The 19,468-nt window shown below is 34.9% G+C and overlaps 1 protein-coding gene across 3 annotated transcripts in view; it reads left to right on the top strand.

Moving 5' to 3' along the window:
* The window catches only part of LOC141289043 (gamma-aminobutyric acid receptor subunit beta-2-like), an 87,242-nt gene that overhangs the window by 62,709 nt on the left and 5,065 nt on the right, over nt 1-19,468 (top strand). For all 3 annotated transcript variants that reach the window (XR_012339793.1, XM_073821231.1, XM_073821230.1), the window contains exons 5-8: nt 963-1,045; nt 5,986-6,123; nt 9,230-9,382; nt 19,146-19,390. Coding sequence is in view for 2 of the 3 variants with exons in the window: in XM_073821231.1 (XP_073677332.1) it covers nt 963-1,045; nt 5,986-6,123; nt 9,230-9,382; nt 19,146-19,390 (619 nt within the window). In the remaining variant the exon portion in view is untranslated. The remainder of the gene's footprint in view (nt 1-962; nt 1,046-5,985; nt 6,124-9,229; nt 9,383-19,145; nt 19,391-19,468) is intronic.

Here is a 19,468-nt window from a genome sequence, read left to right on the forward strand (position 1 = left end):
TCACAGAAATAAATTTTAAACTGTAATAATATTTCACAATTTTAGAGCTTTTACTGTATTTCTGATCATTTGACTGAAATTAAAATAAACGCAGGCTTGATGAGACAATAGGGGTTATGCCCAACAGGCTTCCGTTTTCTGCTAAACAGGTCTCGTTGCTTCCGGTTCACGCGTTTTGCATATCCCTCTTTAAATATGAACATGATTTACTCAAGATTCATTCAAAGTAGACACTAAAAATGATCATAACCAATGTCCATCACATATGTGGATTGATATATAAAAGTTTTAAATTTTTATTCTTTTCACTAACATTTATATATAACTATCGAATGAAACGTCCACAATAAACAGCTGGCTTGTTTAACTGATTACCTTAAAAGTCCGTCGATATCGCCATTATTTATTATGGCTATTAACACGTTCTCCGACAAGCGGAAGCAATGAGACCTGTTTTCCGGGGTTGGTCAGGTGACGTTCGACATATAGCCTATTTAGTCCAGCCATGGTGAAAACTTTCACTTTTTTCTGCCAAAAAAAGAAAAAGGAGTGAAGTTGCTCTCACGAACATTGGAGAATTCAAGTAAAGGGTTTTGGAATTGAGTTGTGCACTACATTATTAAAGGTAAGCAGTTCTTCAGATGAAGTTTTAACAACCCGCAATGAAGTTCAGAGACATCTATTTAATTTTAGATTTTGTATTTGCTGTGAGAATGGCATTGCTGCTGCAGTTGGGTCAGATCGATCATATTATATATATATATATATATTTCATATTATATAGAATTCCTATATTTTATAGAAGAGCAAAAAGGATGTAAAGAATAGTAAAAAAGCAGAAAAAGGCTGTTTGTAGGTGGAGAGCAGCAGTGTGGTTGAGGGAGGAGGGCTGCTCCTCGTCTCTGTTGTCCTTGAGAAGCGTCAGTAATCCCCACAGTCCCCTGTCTCTGCTTTGCATTCAGGATCACCACCACCGCTGCCTGTATGATGGACCTGAGGCGATACCCGCTGGATGAGCAGAACTGCACGCTGGAGATCGAGAGCTGTGAGTGCCGCACCTTCTGTCCTTCTTGACCCCGCTCACATTCTGTGCATCTGTTTATCATCATCACCCTCACCAGAGGTCAAACCATATTGTTTTTAGGACAGAGAATCCTAGCAGTTATTTTTATGTTGAACTGATAACTGATATGAAGGAAAGACTGATTCAATTTCATTTTATAAAAAAAAAAAACAATGGAAAAGAATTACATTTTATTACATTCTTCTTCTTCTTCTTATTATTAAAATCAATAAAATATATAATAATGATGATAATAATACACATTTATAAATAGTATATTATTATGAAATATGAAACAACAGCAGTGATGTTTTGCTGATGACCAATATTTATATATTTTTTTTTTAAATAATACTGAAATATATTGTTTAAAACAAAAATATTTTTAGTTGACATTTAATGACATTTTTGTTTATTTTGTTGTATATTTTTGTTTATTTTTGTTGTATATTTTTTTTTATTCATTCCGTAAATATAATAGCACTAACAACAACAATAATAATATACTGATAACCAATATGCAAATTGATTTTTACTTTTATTTTGTTTTATAAAAAAAGCATATATTGAAAAATGTATTATCAAAATATGTAATACTTGTATAAATTGTTATATTATATCATAATGAAAAATAATAATAATATGCTGATTCCCAATATGCAGAATGATTTTTGTTACTTTATTTTGTTCTAATAAAACATAACATAATACTGAAATATATTATTAAAAACAAGAAAATATGTAACAATATATATTTTATTAATATTATTTGTAATAATTAAAATATGTAATTATTGTAAATATTTAAAATATATTTTTTGTTGTTTTTATATTTTTTGTTCATTCCGTAAATAAAATTGCACTAACAACAACAATAATAATATACTGATAAACAGTATGCAGAATGATTTTTACTTTTTACTTTAATTTTGTTTTATTAAAACATAAAACAATAATTTTATATATATAAAAAATATATATATATATATATATTGAAAATAATGATATTGAAAATAATTATTAAAAGAAAATAATTTTCAAAAGCAATTAAATATGCAACAATAACATAACTATTATTATTATTATTATTACTATTGTTTATAGTTTATATGTGACCCTGGACCACAAAACCAGTCTTAAGTAGCAATAGCCAAAAATACATTGTATGGGTCAAAATTATAGATTTTTCTTTTATGCCAAAAATCATTAGGATATTAAGTAAAGATCATGTACCATGAAGATATTTCATAAATTTCCTACTCTAAATATATCAAAACTTAATTTTTGATTAGTAATATGCATTGCTAAGAACTTAATTTAAATATCTTTACAGGTGATTTTTCTCAATATTTGGATTTTTTTTTTTTTTTTTTTTTTTTTTTTTGCACCCTCAGATTCCAGATTTTCAAATAGTCCTATCTCGGCCAAATATTGTCCTATCCTACATCAATGGAAAGCTTATTTATTCAGCTTTCAGATGATGTATAAATCTGAATTTCAAAAAACTGGTTTTGAGATCCAGGGTGACATTATTATTTTTTTTTATGCCATACATACTGCTAATATGGTTACATGCAGTTTCATGTTTCTTTTAGACGGCAACTATGTAACATTAAGCTTGAAATCTGCACATTTTACATTTGAGAGTACAGTTTACAGGTGAATAATTGATGTAAGCGATGCATTAAGAAAGTCACTCGTTTCTTGTTGAACACCCAGTGTTTTAATGCTGCTTTTGAGATCTGTTCTGTAGAAGCACACCAAGCGCTGCCATTGATCTGTGAACCCGATATTACAGAACCCATTAAACAGAGAAATATGTTAAAAACATAGGCCGAAGCGATTCCGGGTTATCCGTTCCCCCGACCCGTCTGATGATCTGTTTTTCAGCTGTGCCGTGACAGCGGTGGTAAATTATGCATTTACAGCCATAACAAAAGCTAATCATCTCCCTCTTTATCAAGATGAATGGGCTTTCTATTTTGTCATTATTGCCTGTAATTGTGTGTAACGCAATTTTTCTTGTAATAAAAAATGAAAGACACAGGAGAAGAATGCGAGGTCTTCTCAGTGTTTTATCTTTGTCCCTGGAGTGCTGGATTACAGCGCTGTGATGTGATGCTCCGGCACAGGCTGCTCCGTTTGATCATTAAGTTGCCAGAAGCGTTAAGCAGCACAGAAACACTGAGGGTCAGGCCTGACTTCCTTCAGCTACCAATGCACTTTTCTACCCATTCCCTCTCGGGGTTATTGTAGTCCACTAAAACCATAAAAAAAAACATGTTTCGCTACTACTTTTATTTGATTTAAATGCTAAAGCAGCATTTCCAATTGTAGCTAAACTTGATATACTAAAATGAAGTTAAAGAAACAGACATTTAAAATAACTAATAAAAATGACATTTTATTTATTTCATTTAAGTTATTTTGGGCAACTTTTATACAGTTATCGCAGATTTTTTTTTTTTTAGTTCTGGGGTTGAAGTGAATCAACCTGCCCCATTAGAACACAAATTTGGAACATTTTTTAAAAGCCAATTTTCCCTGGAATGCAATTGGACTGGTTTTGGCTGTGATTGATCAATACCTGGCAACCCTGGTGTGGCTGTTTCAATTTAAATGTACACTTTTGAAATTAAAAAGAGCTCATTCTAAATTTTGTGACACCTTTAGAAGCACAGTTTTATTTTAATATCACTGGGATATTATTATAGTTTTAATTAAGATGTATATAAAAATTTATATATATATATATATATATATATATATATATATATATATATAAATTGATGTTGAAATGAGGCATTTCATTAAAGCATAAATTATTACAATTATCTACAATATTCTCTCTCTCTCTCTCTCTCTCTCTCTCTCTCTCTCTCTCTCTCTCTCTCTCTCTCTCTCTCTATAATCTGATTTCATGTCTACTTTTAAGGTTTTAAATACGTTTTTGGAGAATAAAATGTTAAAATTTGATTGAAATAATGTTACATTGTCATTCAGTCAATATTTATGTAAAAATTCAAACAACATGCTTATTCGGACTTGTACATATTAAAATATATATAAGAATAAGGAGCATATTAAATTTGATTGTGTTTTAAATGAGTAAAGTCTTACTATTTTACAAATGGGCAAAACCTAGTTTAGTGGCAAATTTTAACAATGTAGAATTATTCATATTTGAGGTGAAAGTAATTAATCTTTGAATGCCATTAATTGAGTTTTGTTGTTAATAATCCTTACATTCTAATAAGCGTCTTCTGTAAATTAGGGGAAAATGTATGATATTTATTATTTGCTCAGAACAACAAAAACAAGAAATTGAATTAAATTAAACAAAACAAAAAAAAACGTTTTAATATTTTTTTGGAAAAACATTGATTTAAAGCATTTTTTTGTTTTTATGCTTAAACCCTTTTTCGTCTTTGACCCACATATTAAATATACAAAGTACACACACATATAGTTAGTAAACATAAACTAAAATATATAAAAAGATTAATACAGATCTTAGAATCTCAACGGATGTTTGAAAAAAAAAAAATCAATTTAACTTGTGAACATTTGGCAACCCTGCTTTCATTTCTCACAATTATTTTTCCATGTCTGTGCACAATTGCGTGTTTTTCCCCACAATTTTCATCTGCATGTCTGTGCTCCGTGTAAAAGTGAACAGCTGTGTTTTGTGTGGGCTAATGAGACTCGAGCTTAAGCCTCCTCTTCCCTGATAAACTTGATTCTTGATACATTTTTAATGGCCACGATTCAGAAGCAGATTTTAAAGCAGAAGCTCAGCGCTCGAGTCGCTCACTTCAGATGTGGATTGCAGCTCGACTGATTCTCACCCTTTTTCTGTAGTTTCTTTTAAGGCCCCGAGGGAATAATGGAGCCGTAGCAGTAAAGTGATGTGATCTGTTGACAGTAATCAGCCAGTCAATTGACAGAATCAGACGCGGTGGCACAGAGATAATAGATTTAATGGAAAGTGAAACACCAGTCCTTCCCAGTCCAACAGCAGTTCTCTCTAGAGTCCTCTTGCTTTCGTCTGCTCACCATTTAAAAGCCTTTTCAGACAGCGGGTGAACACGACGCAACCTTATGATGGTCTCCAAACGCTCCCACACTAGGAAGACACATCTTATGATTGTCACATGGCTCAAGATCTTGTCGTATTTACATCACATTGCTCTCTGCCCCATTAAACCCAATGAAAAAGCTGTGTTTGTTATCTCTGTTGCTGCATTAATGCTTTATAAGGCCTTTTTAAGTCTGTACCTGGTTGCTAAGTCATGCAGAGATAACTCCCTTGAATATGAAGAAATCAGAAGCTTGTCGTTAATTATTCAATACGCTAAATAGGTCACTGGTTCTCATTATAAGTTGCACGCAGACAAACTGCTGCAGACGGAGAAGGAACCTCAGCGAGGACGGAGAACAAGCAAACACACAGATTCCTTCACGGATGTGGATGTGTGTCTGTTTCATAACCAGCTGTCCCCTTACATAATTTAATGATCACTTGTTTTCAAATCTAAATGCCACCGTCAATATTTATACTGCACTTTCCATGAATATGGTGCACTTTGGTATTCCGTCGGTTTATGTAAAGTATTAAAAACACAAATCCAATGCTATTGAGTTTGTTAGATAAAGTGGTAACTAAAATATAACCTAGAATGAAACATAGCTAGTTTTAGAGTTAACATAATATGACCAAATAATGACCAAAATGAGTGATGCATTTTTAGGCCCTGTTTTACACTCTTTTTGTTTAGGCTTGGTTGCAGAAAGAATCAAAACTCAAAGTCAACCTCTATGCATAGCTCATCTTCTGCTGCTGTTCCTCTGTTGTCCTCATGTGTACTTAGATGCACTCAGATGTGAGTTTGTTATAACGCACGTGTGTTTGGGTCCTCCAGATGGCTACACCACAGATGATATCGAGTTTTACTGGCGAGGGGGAGATGGAGCCGTTACTGGGGTGGAGAGGATTGAGCTGCCTCAGTTCTCCATCGTGGACTACAAACTCATCTCGAAGAACGTGGTTTTCTCCACAGGTTGACTTTATTCTCATTTGCTTGTGTTGTACAGTTGGGACCGTGAGTCAGATCTGTTCAAAAGTAATGTTTGATCTAAGGGTGGGCGGTAGGACCAGAATATTATATCACGGTATGAGCCGTTTTATCATGATGACTGTACATATGATTTAATGAAATAATCATTTTACAAGTATTTAGTAGAGTTAAGGGAACTCGGACTTGAGTCCGGTCTCGAGTACAATTTTTAGCAGACTCGGATGCATTTTTACTCGGACTCAAGCTTTTCAGACTCGTCAATTATTGCCGAGTCCAGGGACAGTTGACAGAAATTTTACTGACTTGATGCATTATTACGAAAGTGACATTCAGTGTTGGCATGTGTTTAAAAGTCTTGCCAGTACTTGAAAGCCTGCTGGTTCCTTTGCATACACACCCAAAGCGTGCTCACCTAAAGCGCCTCTCAGTCAGCGTGCGAATGCTGAATTAAGTTATCTTTTGCATGTTATTGCTAGACAATAACACGAAAAGTAATGTCAAAATGCTCTGTCTTGGAGAGTATTCATGTAAATGCAGTCAGTTTTGTCTTGAGTGAATTTGAACAGTTGAGAGAAATCCAGATGTGTCAAAATATGATCTGTGCGTCCGGTCTTAAAGCGACAGCAGCGTAAACCTGCGTCATAATCAAAAAAAAAAAAAGATAAGAATCTTCTATATTTAATTTATACAGTGAAGATCGTAGAGTGTTTTATTTTTACATTTATTACTTCATTAAATGTTTGAAGTAAGCTATTTTGTGGTAGCCTGTACTATATAGACCAATCTAAAAAACTTAAACTATTTAATTTATATTTTGATTAATATATTCATTTATTCTTTTGCTTGTAATTAATCATTAGACTGTTTATTTTACTTCAGTACATTTTACATTCTCGCCCCATTTTGGACTCTGACTTGGACTTGATTGGTAAAAAGACTTGGACTCAACACTGACTCGACCCGTTTGGACTCGGACTTAAGTCCAACTCGCCCCATTTTGGACTTGGACTCGATTGGTTAAAGACTTGGACTTGACTCAGACTCAACCCATTTGGACTCGGACTTAAGTCCAACTCGCCCCATTTTGGACTTGGACTCGATTGGTTAAAGACTTGGACTCGACTCAGACTCAACCCATTTTGGACTCGGACTTAAGTCCAACTCACCCCATTTTGGACTCGGACTTGGACTCGACTCAGACTCGACCTGTTTGGACTCAGACTTGAGTTTGACTCGCCCCATTTTGGACTCGGACTCGATTGGTTAAAGACTTGGACTTGACTCAGACTCGACCTGTTTGGACTCGGACTTGAGTCCGACCCGCCCCGTTTTGGACTTGGACTCGATTGGTTAAAGACTTGGACTCGACTCAGACTCGACACATTTGGACTCAGACTTGAGTTTGACTCGCCCCATTTTGGACTCGGACTCGATTGGTTAAAGACTTGGACTCGACTCAGACTCAACCCATTTTGGACTCGGACTTAAGTCCAACTCACCCCATTTTGGACTCGGACTTGGACTCGACTCAGACTTGACCTGTTTGGACTCGGACTTGAGTCCGACCCGCCCCATTTTGGACTTGGACTCGATTGGTTAAAGACTTGGACTCGACTCAGACTCAACCCATTTGGACTCGGATTTGAGTCCGACTCGCCCCGTTTTGGACTCAGACTTGGACTCGATTGGTTAAAGACTTGGACTCGACCTGTTTGGACTCGCATTTGAGTCTGACTCGCCCCATTTTGGACTCAGACTTGGACTCGATTGGTTAAAGACTTGGACTCGACCTGTTTGGACTCGCATTTGAGTCTGACTCGCCCCATTTTGGACTCAGACTTGGACTCGACTTAGGTGGACTCGAACCCAACACTAGTATTTAGGTATTTGAAACTTGACGTACATAAACCAAAAGATATGATTATTCAAAACTAGTATAAAATGGATGGGTCTCACCTTGAATTTATTGATGAACAACATTCAAAGGCTTCTGGCCCGGTATGATCCCACAGTTTATGCGTGAAATCATCACAAGCTGAAATGCTGTGGTGCAGACATTACTGCACGAATATATAGTTACAGTGTCCTTTTGCTAAACCTTGAAGCGATGTATGCGATGAGTAAGCATGTGAGTAAGTGCACATAATTTGTGTTTTTCTCCAGTCTTATTATCATCACTGGTCTGCCTTTCAGGAACAGATAAAGTCACGCAGTCTGGCTGTCTGACTCTACCCACACTCTCAGACACGCCGCTTATTATTATTGTGACCTGTTCCGCCACCAAATATACAAAAAAAAGATAAGAATCTTCTATATTTAATGTATACAGTGAAGATCGTAGAGTGTTCCGCCACCAAATATACATTTGAGGTGGCCTGTGTGTTTACTAGAGATGGACCAATGCATTGCATGTTCAAATTAAAACGATAAATGCTGTTCTTTTACATTTTCTACGTATCAAAGAAACATGAAAAATAATGTCTCACAAAAATATTAAGCAGCACAACTGTTTTTAATAATGCAAAATGTTTCTTAAGCAGCAAATTAGCAACTTAAAATGATTTCTGAAGGATCATGTGACACTAAAGACTGGAGTAATGATACTGAAAATTCAGCCTTACTACAAAAAAAATATCTTCTTTGTATTTTTTTCTTGGTTTCTAGTATAAATATCTGAAAACTCGAAACAAGTTGCATTTAATCGATTTACTTGAAATGCTAACAACATGCTAGAAACATGCTTATCATCTATCAAACTTTAAGCTTTTAAAACTACTTTACACTTCACTTCAACTACTTCAGACTGAAAACCATCTAACTTAAAACTTTAAAACTTTTCAAACTTATTAAACTTTCTGGTCCCGCTTTCTCAAGCCAACTTAAAGTTTGTCTTGACAAACTTTTTTTTAGCTAGTCTTGAATTACAATAATATTTGACTGTTTTCACTGTATTTTGAATCAAACAAATGCAGCCTTGGTGAGCAGAAGATGCTTTTTTGGGAGCATTTAAACATTTTACCAAACCATTCTCATTAGAGCATGAATGAAACTGTTGTTGTTTTTTTCTTTCTTTCTTTTTTTGCGCCAGGTTCTTATCCACGTCTGTCTCTGAGTTTCAAACTCAAGAGGAACATTGGTTACTTCATCCTGCAGACCTACATGCCCTCGATCCTCATCACCATCCTGTCCTGGGTCTCCTTCTGGATCAACTACGACGCTTCTGCTGCCCGTGTGGCTTTAGGTGGGACATCTGATCATGTGATTATTGTTGGTTTGTTGGGCTTGTGATGACCATTTTACACTGTGTCTTTATACTGTATGCTCAGGGATCTGCTACGATGGTTCTTTGGATTTCCAGTACTTGTTTTACAGACTCTTTTCTGTTTGCCTCTCAGTAATACATCAGCGACTGTGATTTTGCCAAGATGAGTTTCTGTATCAACATCCTTGTTGGTCCTGGAAAAACATTGCTATATTGTGCTGCTGTGATGGCATAATTTTGTCAACCTCAACCTGGTTTTCTCAACAAAAACCCAATAGAATTTTCATGTTGGCATTTGGATTATTGCAGAAAATAACCTCTGGGACCAACAAAAGTTTATGTTTCTTACACAAACTTTTATGCATTTTGAAGCCTGTGTGTGAACTCTGTAAAAAATGCTTTTCTTAGAATTTTTTTTGTCTTGTTTCCAGCCAAAATATTTAAAAATTCTTAAAACAAGAAGTATGTTCTAGACAAGTAAAATTATTCTTGTTTTCAGAAAAAAACATGTCGGAATTAAGAACAAGCAAAATAATCTGCCAATGGGGTAAGCAAAAAAAAAAATCTTATTTCAAACAGAAAACTTGCTTAATTTTGACCTCTTTTTCTGAAAACAAGAATAATTTTAACTTTTAAATTTTAGATATTTGAGCTGGAAACAAGACAAAAAATTTAAGTAAGAAAAGCATTTTTTGCAGTGAAACAAGGCTGTGTGAGTGAACTAGTAGTTTTTCTGTTTGGTCTGATAACCTTTAATGTCCCCCACAACCTCTGTAGACCCATTTAGACACTTGTTATGAACCATCAAGTAAAAGCTTAAAAAAATCACAAGGGGGTGTTACTGGGGTATTTTATGGTGTAGAATAACACCTGATAGTATCTCGAGCTTGCGTTTACCTCAGACATTTTTCAGGCATTTAACAAACAACCAGTGCTGGATAGATTACAAATTGTAGTCCGCTACGGACTGCAAATTACATTATGGAACTGTAGTTAGTATCATAATCTGGATTACACATATGTGACCCTGGACCACAAAACTAGTCATAATGGTTATAATAATGGCTGAATGAATAAGCTTTCCATTGATGTACGGTTTGTTAGGATAGGACAATATTTGGCCGAGATACAACTAATTGAAAATCTGGAATGTGAGGGTGCAATAAAATCTAAATATTGAGAAAATCGCCTTTAAAGTTGTCCAAATGAAGTACTTAGCAATGCATATTACTAATCATGAATTCAGTTTTGATATATTTATGGAAGGAAATCAACAAAATATTTTCATGGAACATGGAGTATACAAATATATCCATGCTACTTAAGACATGGTTTTGGGGTCCAGGGTCGCATACTAGGCAATGTAGTCTTAACTAATTTTGGTTAAAAAAAAACAAAAAAAAACTGGGGTTCATGAGAAGCCTAAAATCACACTGAAATCACAAAATGTCAAAAGCTTGGGAATTACAGGAACATGCATTAATAAACATCAAAACATTACATAGTCAATGTCTTTTATAGTATTTCAGCTATGCATTGGCAGTGTTTAGTAACTTATTATAATTATTGGTCTCATTTATATAGAAAGGAAAAATAAGTGAGTGAATCAATAACTTAAGTATAGTTTTCTGCCATTTTGTGAATAATATGCAGTGGTGTCAAAAGTATTCACATTCATTACTCAAGTAGAAGTATAGATACTAAGATTTAAAAAGACTTTTGTAGAAGTTGAAGTATCAACTCAAGCTTTTTACTGAAGTAAAAGTATAAAAGTACTGGTTTCAAAACTACTTAAAGTAAAAAAGTAAAAGTAATGTAAGGAAAAAAATGCCATTAAGGACAAAAGCTTAGGCCGCGCCACAGGGGCCTATTGTGCACTACCCCACCTCCCCAAAAAACATTTCTAAAGGCCATAGTGACTATGTTATATTAAAATGTTAATGTTGAAAAATTTGGAATGCACTAGGCTACCTGTTTTAGCTGCATATACATTTTATTACAATGCAAATACATTAAAGAACCATAAATGTGTACTACTGAGCATTAACATGTTTCATGGAGCGGAAGATATGATGATTAGTTGCTGCCTATAAGTATTGTTATCGCAACATTGTCAGTCGCGTTGTCAATCGCAAACGTTTATTTATTCAAATGTCTTTCTATCAAACTACCTACTATAGCTTCATTTGCAGAAGATGAAGAGAAAGCACCCGTTTGATAAATAAGCAAGTAGTAGAGAAATAATAACTTGTAAGAAATAATCTTTTTTGAGTAATGACCCAAACACTCGCTATATCCTTGCTGGAGTGCAGGGCTGGACTGGGGTTAAAATTTGGCCATGGACAAATCCAGCCCATCCAGCCCACAAGTTCCCCCGTGAGTTTTGTTGGATTATAGGGCCTTTAATTGAAGTAAATAAATGAATAAAACAGGACAGAATCAAATAATGGTAGATACTGAATTCAAATGCAACTTTTATTAATAATTTATAAAATTAATAATGCATTTTTGTCACATAGAAATGCATGCAGTAAAGCATTGATTTTGAGCTAGAATGCGGGACTTTTATTGCTAATAAATTCTGTAAAAATTACTTACTTTTGTAGAACACAAAAGATATTTTGTAGAATGTAAACAAACATATTCGTTTACCCTTGATTTCTACTCTATAGACACAATTTTTGAATTTTTTCAAAGTATCTTCTTTTATGTTCCACAGAAGAAAGAAGTTCATACAGGATTGAAATTACATGATGTTGAGTAAATAATGACAATTTTTATTTTTGGGTGAACTGTCCCTTTAAGAACTTTAATATGTGTAGTAAACACCTCATTTATATAAGGCACTGATATTTATCTTTAATCAGGCTCTTACTGAATTAACATTTTACTCCAATTAAAATGAATTACAACTTAATATTTAAAAAGAAAGAAATTATTGCTTAAAATCCAGATATTAACTGACTAGTATTAGTAAGATGTCGTCACAAGAATAAATGGTTATGTTTTTTAAATAATTCATAATAATAAACTATGAAATTTTTAATAAAAAAATGACAGTAATTATGTATTGACGTTTATCACTTTACCTCCTCATGCAGCTGTTTTCAGCAGCCCAGCAGATACAGAACCTTTAATGTTCTTATACCACACAACTGCCTAACACAATTCTGTGTTAAATCTGAATGCGTCAAGCAACTTCAACTTGCGCTATTTATCACTTTGCATCGCGCTGTGCGGGTGACTGATTCCGTAACTTCACACTTTTGGGCTATTTGCAGTTTCGAATGTCATTTAAAATAGCGCATAATATGCGGAAGGTCTGCCTCTCTTCGGCGATCGGCCCACTACTCCACCGGCACCGGCCCACCGGGAATGTCCCGGTTCTCACCGATGGCCAGGAGTGTGACGTGATTTGTGTCATGTCACGTGCAGGTGTGATGGATCGTGTACAAACCAATAGGGTGTCGGAATAGTATATGTTTATACTTCTCATCCAACCACAACCAAATTCACTCTATGTGGATGGCGCGATATATCTGGATAGTTTTTTTTTTTGAACGATGACATGAATGAAAACTAGCCGAAAAGAATAGGAGAGTAACGAGTCTATTTTTAAAATGTAAGGAGTAGAAAGTACAGATAATTGCGTGAAAATGTAAGGAGTAGAAGTAAAAAGTCGTCTGAAAAATAATTACTCCAGTAAAGTACAGATACCCCAAATTTCTACTTAAGTAAGGTAACGAAGTATTTGTACTTCGTTACTTGACACCTCTGATAATATGTAATTACGTAATCCATTAAAAAGTAACTATAATCTGATTAGTATTTTAAAATGTAATATAATCTAATTACAAGTACTTAATATTTGCCCCTGGACCACAAAAAGCAATAGCCAAAATGCATTGTATGGGTCAAAATTATCGATTTTTCTTTTATGCCGAAAAAGGATGTTAAGTAAAGATTATGTTCAATGAAGATATTTTGTAAATTTCCTAACGTAAATATATCAAACTTTTTGATTAGTAATATGCATTGCTAAGAACTTCATTTGGACGATTTTCTCAATATTTTCAGTTTTTTGCACCCTCAGATTCCAGACGTTCAAATTGTTGTATCTCAGTCAAATATGGTCGTATCCTAACAAACCACACGTCAATGGAAAGCTCATTTATTCAACTGTCAGACTGTGTTTTGTGGTCCAGGGTCACATATCTGATTTGACCGTCCATTTACAGTCATATATAGGATATTCCTACTCAACATCTCGAATTTCCAACCATAGATGTGTTCCTTTGCTCAACATTCGAGAGATGACGTATAAGGAAAGAAGACATCAGCACTACGTTTAGCTTTGCAGGTGTTCAGAGTCTTCTACCAAATTGCAGAGAATAAGTGGTGATATGCATTAATTTTGCAGGTGTATTTTCCTCAACAAATGCTTGATAATCAGGTTATATCTTATAATGCTGGCGCTTCAACTCATTAATTCATTGAATTTGCTGAAACGTGATTACATCCCCCAGGTGTCCTCATGTTCATAAGACATCGCAAGTTTCCAAGTTGGAAGTCCAATAGTCTCGCTCAGCCAGACTTTTAATTGAGGCCATAGGGTTTGGGCTCTATAGACACTTCCAATTGTCCAAGGACAGAGACAGTCTGACTGACATGTAAAGTGAGCAATAACAGTTCATTTGTTTAATGTGATGTTTCCCTTTTTGTGTCTGAAAGGGAAACTCCTACAAATGCATATGCTGTAAGATCAGCCAAAAATGACTTTTAAGCACTGAGTTTTGACTGCATGCCTTTAGTTGTTCACTGCCAAAAGAGGGTTTGTGGTGGTGCTAGCTGTTGTTAATTCGTCACACTTTAATTTTATTCCACTGGCTTCCATTCATACGCATGCGCATTTTGTTGTATTACATAGTTCAAGCTGCAAATTCATATCATGTGAAACCGTGTGATCAATAGAAGACTGATATATCATGGAATGACTTCGTGGCTGAATTAAAAGAACAAATTTGAAACTTAGTGCTGCAGAAAAGTGAAGTATTTATTAGGGATGCACCGAATGTTCGGCAACCGAAATTATTCGGCCGAACACCGAAAGAGCTTTTTTTGCTATTTTCATTACAAGCACCGACAGTGAGAGACTTTTTATCGCATCGCAATAAACTACAGAAGGTTATCTGGTCTAATACACGCACCAATTGTATTTATTCTGACAGCGCTGCACCAGCTCCTTAGCCAAGGTTCAAAGTCCAAAACGCGAGGAAAACTTGCGCGATGAGAATCATTCATAAATCTCCTGCTGTCAGCAAAAAGTAGTTCTGAGGTTAAAATAAAAATCAACATTCTTAAATGTTAGTATAGTAATTTTACTGTTGTTCTGTAAAATAAAATAAAAGAACAAAAAAAACAATAACAATCATAACAACCGCTTTATTAATACATTTATTATAAAATTCTCCTTTGCTCAGCAAAGCTGCATTTATTTGTACATTAAAATCACATGCCTGATTCAAGAAGGGGATCTTAAAAAAGGCCGAATAATATTATTTGACTAATTTAGTCATTTTAAGTCAAATTGTGCATTGTTGGTAGTCTGTAATGTCTACTAGAATGTAAAAAATGTTCAGTGTTAAATAAACATTTTTAAATTGTTGCCTTTGAAAAGCAAGACAAAAGTGTTAAAAGCAAATATTGGCTATTTAATTAATGCAGTGGTGAATAAAAAGGCAAAATACAAGGGGGAAAACACGAAAAACCGTGTTCGGTAATTGGCCTTTTCTGCCCAGCGTGTAATTTTGTTCGGCTTTGGCCAAGCATTTTCATTTCGGTGCATCCCTAGTTTTTATTACTGTATATATGTGTTGAATTAAAGTTTTTAAAGAGACAGAAATTTTGCATGCTCAAGTTCTGACTTTTCTAAATGTGCAATATGCATCATACAGTCTACTGCAGTTTTCCAATGTACTGTATGATCAACAAAAGATGTTGATTCAGGAACATGCCTTGGCAAAATCAATCTGTTCCCCAAGAAGAGAATTGCTCAGAGGGTGCTTTTTTAACTGCTGGTCCTTTGATCAGATGTTTGTTGAGAAGACAACGTAATTGAACGCAATCTCTTCTGAAACTCTAGAGGAGACAATCACGAGATGAATCTCCATTTGCTCTTCAGTTTTTCCTCATTGCTGCGTGGGAGGAACTAGATATTGTGGTTGTGCTTTCCTTTGGGCAGTACCTGCCCGTGCTTCAAAAGAGAAGGCTCAAATTGCAAATGAAACTGTATGATGCTTGGACTCAAGTGGGTCTTAGATCTGCCTCACTCCAGTGAAGATGTGCTGCTGCCAGTGCTCCCCTCCCTCTCTCCCGCTCCGAACTCTATTAGGAGTGCTCTGTAGCCTCTGCTGATCTGCGCTGATGTATTACTGCTGATTAAGCTGACAAACTTTCCTCCGGTCGCTCTTTACTGACGTGTTTTATGTCCAGGGCCATGTTCCTGCCATTATGACAAAATGGCTTCTTCTGACGCTGATACTTGGGGGGGAGACGGCGGAGAATAGATCACTGATGATAGGGAGCCGGGCCTTTTGTGTTTGGGTGAACTTGTCAGAATGAATCTGTCTGCGGTGAGGGGCATGTGACAAGAAAACACATGTCTCAACCTTGCTGTATTGTTTAAACAGAAATACGGCAGCTCTGTTACAGACTCGACATCCCGTTTTCTCCACGAAGGTTCAGAATGAATTGCTTGTGCTTTCTGCACTGAACATGTTTGCTATATATGTGTGAGTCAGATGATGAACAAATTAAACATTTGGGAATAAGGGACGAATGCTGATGAATTGTTCTTTGACTGATTTGGCAGATGGTTTGAGGTGAGCTTAGAGGCAAAAAATCCATCAAAAAAACTGTATTTGACATTTTATAATATACATGCTCCATTCAAAATACATTTGAGGCATAAAATTGATCAGTGAAGACATTTATTATTCAAATTCTGTTTTAAAATAAATTATTCTCTTTAGAACTTTTAAAAGAACCCTGAAAAATCTATCACTGTTTCTGCAAAAAATATTAAACAGCATAATAAATTTCCAGTTAAGGAAGCATATTAGAATTATTTTTGAATGATCATGTGACACTGAAGACTGGAGTAATGATGCTGAAAATTCAGCTTTGCGTCGCGGGAATAAATAGTATTTTAAAATATATTCAAGTAGAAAGCAGTTATTTTAGATTGTAAAAATATTTTTACCAGTGTTGGGGGTAACGCATTACAAGTAACACAAGTTAAGTTTAACTAATGCTTTAACTAATTGGTTGAAAGCTCTCCTGTGTCCATGCTGAGAGAAATCGTAAGATGTTACTCTAGTTCTAGAATAAATGTGAACATGCATTAATTCACTCACTCACTCACACACAAAAACACAGTTTCGGTATTCCTCAAAATGAATAAAAACTGTGAAATGCAACTCAGAATGACACAAACCTTCAATTAAATAAAAATAAAAATAATACAAATATTCTTGTTTGTATTTAATCCTGTTTTATTAAGTGTTTTTGCTGCTGACAATCTAATTCTACCATACTAATAAGCAAACATTTCTCAAGATAAACTAACATTTGTTTTTGTTTTTTTATCTATTATTTTTTTTTATTTTGATGTGTGTTGAACTTTCTTCTTTTGCATTCTGCTGCACAGACGTGAATTTACTTTTCCATCAGCTTGAGGCTTTTGGTGTAAAAAAGCTTTTACATTTGCCCAAAATTTATATTAAAAACAAACAAGGAAGCCCTGTCCAGATTTAAAAAGTAACGCAAAAGTAACGAAACACATTACTTTCCATAAAAAGTAACCAAGTAGCATAATAAGTTACTTTTTGGGGGAAGTAATGCAATATTGTAATCGTTGTTGGGGAAAGTTACTTTTAAAAGTAATGCATTACAATATTGCGTTATTCCCTAAAAAAAGTAACACATTTTAGGGAAAGTAATGTGTTACATTACTTTAACATTACTTTTTAAATCTGGGCAAGGCTTGTTTGATTTTTAATAAAAAACAATTCGATTTTTTTGCAAATGTAAAAGCCCTTTCACACCGAAAAGTGAAATAAAGGTCAGCAGCAAAGACATTGGTTAATAAAATGGGATTTAATACATAAAGGAAACAAAAAAAAACTTCTTGATTTAAGAGTTTAGATATTTTGGCTAGAAACAAGACAAAAAATAAATAAGAAAAGCATTTTTTTTTTTTTTTTTTTGCTGTGAAGTAACTGCCGTTACTTTTTTGTAAAACTAACTTGCAGATTTTCTTGTAAATGAGAAAGTAATGTGTTACTTTACTAGTTACTTGAAAAAGGTAATCTGTACATAAATCGTGTTACTTATAATGCGTTACCCCCAACAATGACTGTAATGCATTACTTCTAAAAGTAACTTTTCCCAACACTGGATTTTACTGTATTTTTGATTAAATAAATACAGCTTTGGTAAGCATAAAATGCCTCTCCTTCACTGCAAGTCTTTAAGTTTTGCAAATATTTTCAGGTATAAATTTTCGTAATGCAACTCGTCCCACACTCTTAAAAATAAAGGTGCTTCACGATGCCATAGAAGAACTTTTTTTGTTTAAATGGTTCCGTAAAGAACTTTTAACATCTGAAGAACCTTTCTGTTTCATAAAAGGTTCTTTGTGGCAAAGGAAGGTTCTTCAGATCATAAAAAGGTAAGAAAGAGGTGGTTCTTTGAAAAGTAACTAAGTAACATATGTGACCCTGGACCACAAAACCAGTCATAAGGTTAAATTTTACAAAACTGAGATGTATATATCATATGAAAGCTCAATAAATAAGCTTTCTATTGATGTATATTTGGCCGAGATACATCTATTTGAAAACCAGAAATCTGAGGGTGCAAAAAAATCAAAATACTGAGAAAATCACCTTTAAAGTTGTCCAAATTAAGCTCTTAACAATGCATATTACTAATCAAAAATTACATTTTGATAGGTTTACAGTAGGAATTTTACAAAAAATCTTCATGGAACATGATCTTTACTTAATTTCCTAATGATTTTTGGCATAAAAGAAAAATTGATAATTTTGACCCATACAATGTATTTTTGGCTGTTGCTACAAATATACCCCAGCGACTTAAGACTGGTTTTGTGGTCCAGGGTCACATATTAAGTTACTTCTTTTAGGAAGTAGCGCAATATTGTAATCAGTGTTGGGAAAAGTTACTTTTTAAAAGTAATGCATTACAATATTGCGTTACTCCCTAATAAAGTAACTAATTAATTATTTAGTTACTTTTTATGGAAAGTAATGTGTTTAAATCTTTAACCTTTAACTGAATGGCTCGTTGTGGAACCAAAAATGGTTCTTCTATGGCATCGCTGTGAACGACCTTTTAAAGCAAGGTTCTTTATTTTTAAGAGTGTACCCCAAGTAGGATATGAAACGCACATCTCTAGGTGTACCTTAATGCTCCTCTCTGGAAGCGCTGCAGCTTCGCATTTGCATCAGCACATTGTGTTGGAGTTGACTGTTGTCAAAGTTTTCATAATGGTTTCAAGTTGGAAGATGACACATGAATAACCTCTGTAATTGCTTAGTTGGCAGCTTGTACTCGGCGCTCGGCGGATAATTACGTCTCTTGTTATATAAAGCTGCAAGTGACTTGAGCTCCACTGTACTGTACTTAATTATGCCTGAACGCTTTCTTTGAACTCCAGGTATCACCACGGTGCTGACCATGACCACCATTAATACTCACTTGCGAGAGACCCTTCCCAAGATTCCCTATGTGAAAGCCATAGACATGTACCTGATGGGCTGCTTTGTCTTTGTGTTCCTGGCGCTGCTGGAGTACGCCTTCGTCAATTACATCTTCTTCGGGAGAGGCCCTCAGCGGCAGAAGAAGGCGGCGGAAAAAGCCGCCACGGCCAACAACGAGAAACTCAGGCCCGACCCAAACAAGGTACTGCCGAGCTGCTCGCACACACACTGGCGCGTCATTAGGGTTTGCCGACAAAGGCCTCTGGTCAGTAGGTGGCCG

This window comes from Garra rufa, chromosome 16 (assembly GCF_049309525.1).
Source record: "Garra rufa chromosome 16, GarRuf1.0, whole genome shotgun sequence".
NCBI lineage: Eukaryota > Metazoa > Chordata > Actinopteri > Cypriniformes > Cyprinidae > Garra > Garra rufa.